This window comes from Gracilinanus agilis, chromosome 3, assembly GCF_016433145.1.
Source record: "Gracilinanus agilis isolate LMUSP501 chromosome 3, AgileGrace, whole genome shotgun sequence".
NCBI lineage: Eukaryota > Metazoa > Chordata > Mammalia > Didelphimorphia > Didelphidae > Gracilinanus > Gracilinanus agilis.
Window position 1 is genome coordinate 422,479,345 of NC_058132.1, and position 12,065 is coordinate 422,491,409.

The 12,065-nt window shown below is 34.0% G+C and overlaps 1 protein-coding gene across 1 annotated transcript in view; it reads right to left on the bottom strand.

The window, feature by feature from the left end:
• Positions 1–12,065, bottom strand: part of DSCAM (DS cell adhesion molecule) — a 607,061-nt gene that overhangs the window by 34,385 nt on the left and 560,611 nt on the right. Inside the window, exons 29-30 of the mRNA XM_044669244.1 lie at positions 7,342–7,539; positions 4,980–5,282 (exon numbers count right to left, since the gene is read on the bottom strand). Of these exons, the coding sequence (XP_044525179.1) occupies positions 4,980–5,282; positions 7,342–7,539 (501 nt within the window). The remainder of the gene's footprint in view (positions 1–4,979; positions 5,283–7,341; positions 7,540–12,065) is intronic.

Consider the following 12,065-nt stretch of genomic DNA (forward strand, 5'->3'; position numbering starts at 1 on the left):
TTCAAAGAAGTTGTTATTGTCTGTCTAACTCTTTTTGACCATATTGTTGGTTTTCTTGGCAAATATAGTGGCCTGGCTTGCTATATCCGCATCCGGCTCATTTCCCAGACAAGAAAACTGAGGAAAACTGAATTAAATGACTTGTCCATGGTCACATACCTAACAAGTATCTGACTAAATCTGAACTCTCAAAGATGAGTCTTCTTAACTGTGTTTCTGGTGTTCTATCCATTGTACCACTTAGCAGTTTCCTTCAGAAGAAGCAATCAAATTTATCAATAGTCATATGAGAAGAATGATATTAAGACTTAATATTAAGGTATTAATATATGTGCAAAGTGCCATGTTAGGGAGAGGATAATGGGAAGATGGCAGAGAAGAGCATGAAGCTTCCTTACCTTCCTAATACCTTCTACAAACAACCAAAAATAACCACAGAATCAATGCTAAAAGTGGTCAAAACATATAGGACTTGGGAGTGAAGCTGAACAGCCAGGGATAACTAGGGAGGAAGGTTTCTGACTTCCCTTGTCTCAGTCCTACTACTTTAGGCCCTGGGGGCAGGAAAAAGGCAAATAACATAGAATCAACAAGGCAGCCCATGAGGATAGGACTGGTAACCTCACCTTGCTGGAGCTAGCATCTTGAAGAATACCGTTGGAATTTCCCTGAGATTGGTTACTGTTGCTGTTGCTGCTACTGATTGGAGCTGCTTTCCAAAGGCTTTCCCTTACATTGTCAACAGCTGAGTGCTTGCTTGCTTTGGAAGCCTGGGTGTGTTTCCTAACTTAGGCCAGTGATGGGCAAACTACAGCCTACAGGCCAGATGACCATTCTGGCCTGCCCACTCTCTACAATACATCCAATAAGGGATCCCTCCACACTATATTCAGCAGAATTCTCCCTCACTATAGGAGATTCCAGAGGTGTGACAAAAGGAACCTAAATGGATAATGATCCTGGAGAGGGGAAGGGACCTTAAAGAGTCTGGAGGTGGATTTTTCTTTTTTAGACTCCATTTTTTTTATGGAAGTCTCTGTATCAGAATTGGAAAAAAAGGATTCTTGAATTCAGTGAATGTATCCTGTCACATATATTGTATTTGCTGATTGCTTGTTTTAAGATTTTATTTTGTTTGTTAAGTTCTGTTACAATATGTCACTTTAAGTTACTGTGTTGTGACAATTAGCTATATATGTTGTTACGTTGTCTTTATTTGTATCTCCCCATATGACTTGACTCGAGAAGATACCATTATTAAAGTACCTTTGAGTTGTTTGTAACAAGAGGTAAGGGTCCATTTAGTAATTGAAGTGAAGTGATATAGCTCTAATCCCCACCTCTGCATTTGTAAAAATGTAATGGATGAGACATATAAAGACCTGCCTTTTATGGCTGTTATAGTCTCATACTGGAGAAACTGGGAAGGTTTTCCTAGGGGGCATGGTACCCCTGGATGGTTCTAAAGAGAGAGCATTTCTCATGAAGCCTAGGTAGCTTCTGATTTTTAACTCTTCAACTTAATCTATCTCCACCAGAATGATCTAGATTCTTGGGGACGCTTTAGACCCAAAAGATATTCTTAAATTAGTTGCTATAGTACTATTTTTTATAAAGCTATTTTCTTAGTGATAATTAATGTATCCTGAGTTGATCCGTGTTTTGTCAACATCCTCCTCAGAGGAGATTATATAATTGTCATAAAATTCTAGTTTTATAAAAGTTAAGAAACTTGCTACCTCCCAGGATTCAGGAAGTGAACTGCTTGGAGAAGGTGACATGGAGATGCCTGCAGAAACCTCATTCTGCACCAAAGATCCAAAATGAAGTTTGAGTTGTATTGAAATTTCACTGTGGGGCATTGAACACATTTATTATACTCTTATGCCAAAAGGGAGTGCCACCTAATTGACTTTTTGTCGATGTGCCTAGCAATCATTGGTTTTGTTCTCTTTCCCTTTCATCCCCAAATTATTGTAATTTATAAATTAGTTATGTTTACAAGATCCATTGGGAAGACTAGTCTTCCAAAGGACCTCAGGGAAGATTGTGTAATTAGAATCTGTTACCCTAAAAACTACGATCCCCAGCAAAACTATGATTCCTAGAACTTCACTCACCTCCTGTTGTTACTTGCTGAAGTAGACAAGATATAAATTGGGTGGAAGTTCGTCTCTCTTGCTCTTTTCTTCCTGTGGTGGCTTTGGTGGAGTGGAGATTTTTGAGCAGGTAGAAAAACTTAGTCACATGGTTCTATTTTGTTAGATAATAAACTTTAGAAAATATAATACTTGAAGTATTGGACATTAATTTAAATCCTCACAGAGGTTGGGTCACCTAGTGCTGCATCATGAACTTCTTTGCTTTTTGAAATTCAGTTTTCAATTTTATTATGTGTTTCCTTGTAAGATAATCTCTTTTAAAATTGAATTTATTTCCCTTTATATTTGAATTTATTTCTATTTGCTGCTTGCAGAATTCATAGTTTGTCAGCAAAATTATTCCATTTAAGTACTCTGTGTATTAGAGCTTGTGTCTTAGGGGTTTTTCCCCATGGAAATTATCTGTGGATTCTTTTGATTGAGATTTAGTTTTCTATATTCAGACATTCTGGGAAATAATACAGAATGCTGCCACACTATTGTCTTGGACTTGAGCAAATTTCTGTAGTTTGGAGTTTGTATGTCCATATCTTGAGGGAAAGGGAAGTTGATTTTTGTTGCAAGTGCAAATACAGACTTAGGTTTGTGACAAGTTCTATTTTAGGAATTGAGTTGTCATGCTGTTACTACAGTCAGAATCTTTTGCTATTTGGATTGCAGGGTTCTGAGAAGGATGAGGAATTCAATTTTGTTTTACATATGTTGATCAGCTTTTATATCCTTGCTGTCTGATGGACAGTGAGGAAAGGGATCATGAGTGAGTCAATATAAGGGATTGTTTGCCTTCTGTGCTGTTAGTTCATTTTTCACCTCATTTTTGTTTTTGATATCCTTTTATTTTTATTTTGGAAAAAAAGTTTGAGAAGTTTGGAGATTCACAAAATGTCTAATCCTCTATTTTCTAAATGAAGAAGCTTCTCTGTGTGTGATTGTGTGTTGGGCAGCTATTCCAGTAGCAAGCATGCTGATAGAAACAAGCCATAGGAGATGAGTGTGTGGTCCTCTGCTCTTGCCTTACTTTCACTTATTTGTATGTGTGCATTTTTATTCATCTTCTTAAAGATTACATTTGTTAGATTTAATATTATTTCTCATAAACATCCATGGTTGCTTCTGTTTTTCTGGGTCTCTTTGTATCAGGATGAAACATTCGAAGCCATATAGGATGGGGAACTTTACTGGGAATTTTACTGCCAGCCCATTGCTAGAGAGCTGTGTTTTCTAATTGGAGGTGCCAACACAAACAATATCGTAACTACTCAAGTTCAAAATTACTATGAATGAGGACCATATTTGATAAATATGTTTTATAGATTCTTGCTGATATTATATATGCAGGAACTATTTTTTTGTATTTGTATTCCCAGCACCTAAGCAAAATGTCTGGCACAGAACAAGTACTCAAAATCTTCCTAATTAAATGACTGATCAACAGATTGCCATTACACTAAGTGACATTGAAGTCATAATTGGCTCAGTGGGGAGTGAATAATTAGCATTTCTGGGCACAACTCTACTGTCTTCATACCTTACATAAATCCTGAAAAATATACATAAATCCTGAAAAACTCCACTTGTTATTGCTGATGATTTGCTCATCTTAACTTCATCCTGCCCCCAAAGCTTTCCCTCTATAAAGTACAAGGACTTATGTATGATACCTGTATAGTTTTCTACATAAGTAGCTTAAGAAAGAGTAACAAAGATCTACCCCTTTCAAGGGGTTTTCCTCACAAGTTTTATGTTAGGTACTTCATAAATCCTAATTCATTATGATACCTTTATCATTATGTTATCATCATGAATTGTTTAGTTCAGCTGTATGATTTCATCAGGATAGGGAACATGTTTGGAGGAAACTCTGTTTAGCAACTTAGTTTTTAAATGTTGAGTGGAGTAGTAGCTTGCCCAATCTACTCCAACCAGTAGATGTCACAGGTAGGATTTGAACTCAGGCTTTCTTGACAATGAGAATGTCCATTTCTACATTCTACCTCCTTTCTTCCCTTCCTAGCCCCCCTTTCTCTCTCTCTCCTCTCTATCCCTGCTATTAATGCTGTTGTTATTGTCTATGTTAGAATTTGAATTTTATCACCCTTTGACTATATCTCCCTGTTCTGAATCTGTATCCCTGACTCCAAGGTATCATAGTTGCATAGAATGCCAGGCTAAGCAATATCAGCTATGATATTTCATTAAAATTCAAGAAAATATACAGCCTCTCTCAAATTCTCAAATAACCCATCTTCTACTCAAGAGGTGCATAAATAGGAAAATACATGAAGCCATTTTTCTTTACCATTTTTTGTTATATACCATTAGTTATTTTGGATTGTCATTTGCTCAGTTAATAATATGCATTTTTATCATTATGTATGTATAGTGTTCATTCATCATCAAATTTTTTTGTCATCAAATCACCAGGAATAATAATTATTTTAAAATAAAGATACATTTTTGGAATAGAATCAGCAAAACTTTTTAAAATGAACAATAAAAGAAATAAAAGTTCATTCAACAGGAGAGGCTAAATTTATCCACTTAAGTACTTTAGATTACTTTCTTTTTCTCTGTCTCTTTCTCTCCAACTCTTTACTGTCTCTGTTTTGGCTCTTTGCCTGCTTCTCCCCCTGATTCTCATTTTGAACAATGACAAAAGATTTCACAAACAAGATATAATAAACCTCACTTCTGACTCATTTGCTTACTGGGAACCTGTATGGATTAGCCTGTTTCTTTATTATAGAAAAGTCTACCTAAAATATCCAAAGTAATCATGAAATAGGAGATAAAAAGAAGCTGAGTACATTTTCTTACCTGGCCGATGTGCCTTTGGAACTGCCATATTCATTACCCGTCCTCCATCCTGAGGTTTAGGGGGAGATGCAGTAAACCTGCAGATCCCTGATTCTGAAGGGGTGCTGGAGGTCAAACTGTCCGTGTAATCATTAGTCCCTGCCGTTAACTGTTCTGAAGATGTGTCTGATATGAAGCACTCTGTAATGGTGAACTTTGCATGTCTTAGTTGTTCTTCCATCTTGGCATGTTCATAGGCTCTTGCTAGTTCTTCATAGGTAGAGGAGGCACTTTCTGTGGAGACCATGCTACTTCTTGCTCGATCTAGGCAAAATATAATAAAATTTGTGGTGATCTAATATTATAGAGAACATATTAATCTTTTATTGAAATACAGAGGTGCATGAATGGCAAGGAACATGGAAATTATCTCTGTTGTTTTTCATGGCAGGCTTAATGACCTATAGCGAATTAATGAATAATTTCATTCCCCTAATGAATGTCAATAAAGCCCAATTCCTCTATGGTCAGAGAATTCTAGGCTAAAAAACCACCCAAACTAATGATTGATAATTCCTTTAATAACTACCTTTTAATCTTATAAATCCAACTCTGATACCTCATCATGGCAAAAGTAATAATAGTTTCTTGTAGCCTCTGCCAGGAAAATATAAACTTAGGCAGTATCGATGATGGATTACACCTCTATTCCAGAAGACTGGACTAGTTATATTTGGAGAGGGTAGACGCAGCAATTTTTTTTTTTTTTGCTATAGCAACTCTTTGGATGACATATGAAGATGAAGGGTGGCTATAATGTATTTTGTTGAAGGAAATAACATATTTCTTGAAATATTGTAGTTAAAATGAAACATACAAATATTATCTATCTATGACCTGTCTATACTCTATTCCTAAAATGCCACCAAGGAGATAATGGAAATTTTTAACTGGCAAAAGCAACAAGAGTGTTACTGCAATTGTCTTAGTTAGGGAAGAGTAAATATGGTTACAAGTGTGTTTCTGATCTTAAGTAAAATGTTTGAGTATTTAAAATAGATTTTTCTGGAAAAGCTTGGGTTTGTCTTTAAATTATTGGACTTATCTAGATAACAAAAAAGAAAAGTGCCTTCATTAAAAAAATTCTGATTGTTCATTGAATTTATATGATTTTTCAATTCAATGTTGAAACAACCTCCATAAATAATATAAAATTCACTTAAGAAGAATCAGCATTTTTAAAAGAAAATTCCATGGTAGTTTCCTCCATGTTCAACACTTCTTTTACTCTATTTCTGAAGATTATCATAAATAAGTTAAAGTTGTACATTCAAATTACTTTTGGATGTTATTTTGAGATGCCTTTATTTAAAATATTTTTAAAGCAATAAAAATCTAATTCACAGTGAGTACTATTCTTAGGCATTATTTCCTGAAATAACTTGGGGTCAAGCTACAGGTATGATCATTCATTTAGTAATCAAATTATTTTTTAATTTAATCACTATTTGAGTTTATCAAACTGCCCATTTCTTTAGGTTTGCGCAAAATGTTGAGTATATGTCAGAGTTAAACATTATATTCCTGATATGGTTTTCACGGTAGACAAGGTCAGATAACTCTAGAAGACCAACAGAAAAAAATGTTTAGTAGTGTAGGTGATAATCTTTTAAAAACAAATTAATTATTTCCTTTTGTTTATAATACCACTCATCTTCACTTCCTTGTAAAAAATATTTAAGGAAAACCATCAAATGAAGACATTATACCCTCATTCCACATTCAAATTCCTAAACTTCCCTTCTAAGAAGAGAATACTATTTTCTCTTATTGGTTCCTATTAATAATTTTTTTAAACCCTTACCTTCCCTCTTAGAATCAATGCTGTGTATTGGTTCTAAGGCAGAAGAGTGGTAAGAGCTAGGTAATAGGGGTTAAGTGACTTGTCCAGGGTCATACAGCTAGGAAGTGACTGAGGCCAGATTTGAACCTAGGACCTCCCCTCTCTAGGCCTGACTCTCAATACACTGAGCTACCCAGCTGCCCCCTCTATTAATAATTTTACTTTTATTTTATGTTTCCATAGAAAAGGACTTTAAAAGGGAGGAGGAAGAGTGACATTCTTGTACATCTGGCAAAGCTATATGGCACCTGTGATTTTTTGTTTGGTCTACTTTGTGGTGGTTGTTCAGCCCTGACTGAGATTATAGAACTAAAAGTGGTCATAAATAGGCAAGAAACTTTGGAAGTTTCAGGGTTCTTTTTAAAATGGTGTAGTGAAAAATGGGAACAGTTCATGGATTCAATATTTTGACTTCATTTTACTTGCAGTAACAGTGTGGTCACTGAGAGTCAGAGAGCAGCAGAGCAGTATTATTCATACCTGTATCTTGTGAGGGACTGACACTGTAACTATCACTTTCTTTGTCCACTGATCCTGTGACTCTCGGAGTTGGTAACCTCCAGTCTGTAGTGAGAGTGTGTGCTGAGATGGTGGGGTGGGGCCTATTGAGAGTCCATTGACTGGCATATCTGTTACGAGTTGTGGGTCCACCCTTTGCATTTCTCCTCGTTGTGGGATCTGTAAAGAGCCAAACACAAAATCTGTCTTTGCTACAAGATGAGTAATGAGCCAAAGCAAGATCACTATTTGGCAGAAGGACTGAACTGAATTGATTCTCTTGGTTGTTATCTAAATCATACTTATAACTTGGGGCTCCACTTACCCTACCTTGTCTATAAAGCCTTTCCTGACTGCTCTAGCCCATGGCAGTGTCTGAGTTCCCTGAATTCAGATAGCACTATTTTTTGTACTCTCTTTAGTCACATAACATACTTCCTTGTGACATTTAGTTGAATTCAATTAGCACTTACTAAGTGCCTATTATGTGCAAAGGTACCATACAAAGAGGATAAAAAGAAAAGATTACAATTCATATTCTCAGAGAAATTAAAATCTAATCTGTTTACTTAGTAGAAGCCATTATATATAGGTGGATGTGATTAAAGTAAAGGAGCAACCCAGGTACAGTGTAAGAAATTTGAAGAGAAGCCCCTTTTAGTTTGGAGGGTGTGGGTCTGATGCTTTGAGGTGAAAGAGAATTAGGGTCAGAAAAAGTTTCAAGATGAAGTTGATCTTTGGCCTTTATTAAAATATCAAAGGTAGAGGAAGATAAAATGTTAAAAACTGAAGGGACTCTTAGGAGTTATCTAATCCAATCCTTCTCATCTGAAGTTCAGAAAAGTGACTTGCTTATAGCCATACAGCTAGAAAGTTGTAGAGATGATGGAATTAGAATCAGCTTTTCATATAGATGACCCAGTGCTTACATTCCAATGTCAACTCCTGCAAATAATGCTTTTGTATATATTTTGGTGTCCATGGGTACTTTCTTATAATCAATGACTTTCTTGGGATATATACCTAGTAGCAATCTCTGGGTCATGGCATATGGACATTTATCCATTTTACTTAAATGATTCCAAATTGTTTTTCAAAATATTTGTACTGATTAACAGCTCTAGCAAATGTACTAGTAGTGGGTTTATTTTTTTCACAGACCAGATCATTCCCACCTTTTGTCATCTTTAACAGTTTGCTGCCTGTAAGATGAAGTATTAGGGTTATTTTGATCTATATTTCTCTTATTAGTAATTTTGAGAAACATTTCAAGTGGTTAATAGTTTTCAATGCTTCTTTTGAGAACTGTTTGTTCATATCATTTGACTACTTACATATTTAGTAGTGGCTTTTGGTTTACATATACACACATAAATACACACATCTATATGTATATATATCCATTTGAATACATAATTGATCTTGGATACCAAAACCTAATCTGTGAAATCTGATACAATTTTCTTCTCCATTCAATTGTTTTTCTTCTTATCTCATATATTACTTTTCTTAGTGCAGAAACTTTGCAATTTCATGGAATCAGAATTGTCCATATTATGTATTCTCTATTCCTTTGTTTAAGAACATGTCTTCTACCTGTATCTTAGAAAAGTAGATGATCTACTTCTCTTTTTTAACAGTATGACATTTAATATTTGGTGACCACATTGATTTTGAATTTATTGCAAATATTGCAAAAAATATTAGACTAAGTCCAATTTCTGTCAGACTATTTTATAATTTTCCCAAGCACTCTTACCAAATAGACATTTCTTTCCTGAGGGATGTTCATTAAATAATGTATTAACAAATTCCATTGTTTCTAATTCTCTCTTTTTGAGCACCTAAGTGCTAGGCATTGTGCTAGCAATCAGGATATAAAGACAAAAACAGTACTCACTTAAAGAAGCAAATGGGAAGACTACATTCAACAACAACTATGCACAACATGTATATATGTAAATGAATATGTATATAGGAGTATATGCAAATGTACATATACAAATTTGCATATATATACATATATAATACACACAGAAAAAATAAAGATAATTTAGAGGGAAGTCACTAATATTTTGGGAGATTGGGGAAGGTTCATGTAGAAGATGGAACTAGAAACTAGATGGAACTGAAACTAGAAGGAAGCTGGGGAGGTCATGAATCAGAGATGAGGAAACATCTATATTATTTTCTAACCAATGCTAAATATTTTTAATGACTGTTGCTTTTTAATTTACTTTTTGATCTGGAAAGCAATTTCACTTTATTTCCACTATTTTTCATGATTTCCTTTCATAGTCTAAATCTTTCATTTATTCAAATGAATTTTATTCTTTTATTGAGTTCAGTAAATTATTCTCTTCAAAAATATCATTAGTATAACATTAAAATTGTAATTTAACTTTGTTATTATTATTATTATACCACAAAACCATGAGCAATGAATATTTCTGTGGCTACATAATTTCTTTCATTATTTCTTTAAGGTATACTTTGGAGTTGAATCCATAGAATTAGTTTGTGTACTTTGGTAGATATTTCATTTGGTAATTGGAATGGTATTTTCCTTTATGTTATTTAGATTCTTGGATTATTTATGATATTGTAATTTTATACAGAAATGCTTTTCATTTTGAGAAGGTTTATGTTGTAGTCTGCTACTTTGTTGAAGTTTTTGTGTCAATTAGTATCTTTAACTTAGGATTTTCTAAATATAATTATAATGCCATAAACAAATAGAGACTTTTATCTCTTGCTTGCATATATTTATGTAATTACTTTTTTTCTTGCATTCTTGTTATTGCTAGAATTTCTAGAATTATATCAAATTATGGTGAAGAGAGTTGGCAGTTAGTTGAGAAGGTTTTTAATGCATCCACATTACATATTATGCTAACTTTTGGTTTTATATATTATTCATGATAATAAACATTTCTATATTTCTATATCCTGGAATTCCTTTTTTTTCAGAACATTATATCTTTCTTCTAAATAAGTTATCATTTCTAAATATATTTAGAAAACAGAGTTTGAGATGCTTGATTATGCTATTTCCTAAACCATCCTTGTGTCACTGAAATGCATCCAATTTAGTCATAATGATTCTTTGGATAAATTGTTGTTAATCTGTTTTAGTTCATGTTAAATTTTTTTGAATTCAATATTCATCACTTACATTACTTTTCCTTCTTTGCTTCATCTTCTAGAAAAAAATTCTTCCTTAATTTCTTTATAACAAATTAGATTTCTTTTTCCAAGTTTGGATTATTTAAGTTCATCTACATACATCACCACCTGTATATGCCATCAGCATCTCAAAAATTAAGGGCCTTTTGTTTCTGCTCTTATAATTGATTTATTTTTTTGCATTATTTTATGTAAAGAGTTTTTAAAAACTCTATTTGCCTTTTTATATTTATTTGCAATATTTCTGTGCCCCAAGGCATTGTTATTTTCTAAAAAGTTTCATATGGACTGAGAAATACATTTATTTTTTTTCAAAACCCTTATCTTCCATCTTAGAATCAATACTATGTATTGGTTCCAAGGCAGAAGAGTTGTAAGGGCTAGGCAATGGGGGTTAGGCAACTTGCCCAGGGTCACGTAATTAGGAAATGTCTGCAGCATATTTGAACCTAGGACCTCCCGTCTCTAGACCTGACTCTCAATCCACTGAACCACCCAACTACCTCCCAATACATTTATTCTTTAATATTCCCATTTAGAAAACATGCATTTTTAAGCTTGAGTTTCTGTGGCAAATTGTTCAATTCTACTCTTTGGTTGACCTTTCTGTTTTTTTTCTGTTATTCTTCAGTAATTTCCAACACATACAACTATTCCTTTTTTATTATATATTTTTTCAGATTACAGGCAGATATAATTTTTAATAATAATTTTCTGACATTTTATGATCCATGTTCTTTCCTCTCTCTTTCTCTCTTCCTACCTCCCCAAGATGGCAGGTTTTTTGATATAGGTTATACATGTGCTGTCATAAAATACATATTTCCATTTTGGTATATTATAAAAGAAGATACATATCTTTTATACTAGAAGAAAATTCATGAAGGAAATGAAATGAAAAATCTTCATTTAGACTTTATCAATTCCTCCTATGTCCAACTATTCCTGACACCATTTGGATTTTTTTTTGTAAAAGACACTAGAGTGGTTTGCCATTTCCTTGTCCAACTCATTTTATAGATGAGGGAGGGAGTATTTATAATGTGTATATAAATATATATATATATTACAAAGTATTCAGGAAAGACTAGTGGTATAAGGACTGCCAAGCCCTTTTTTTTCAGAGATGTTTTCCACTTCTGATATCTGCTTGCCACACCTAACTTTGATCTATAACTCCAAAAAGTTGTAGCATTTACAATAGCCACACCCTAATAAAACTATCTTGGCAGATGGGCTAAACAAGATTGAGGGTGACTGACAGGCCTCAAAATTCACTGTTAAGTTGGAGGTGTTTACCTCAAGTGTGTGAATCTTCACACACTTGTGAAAGAGGCCGATGTGAATATTTTTTTATGATGAGCAATGTAGTTAGCATAAGCAGGCATTGTGCACCATTGAGAGCTTAGTTAGATATAGAAGACACCAGCATTATTTACCAAATCCTGAGCTGTCACCAGTTATCTTGACTTTCATATTGTCCTTGGACTTACATGACTCTGGAAGAGAAAATGAAGCCT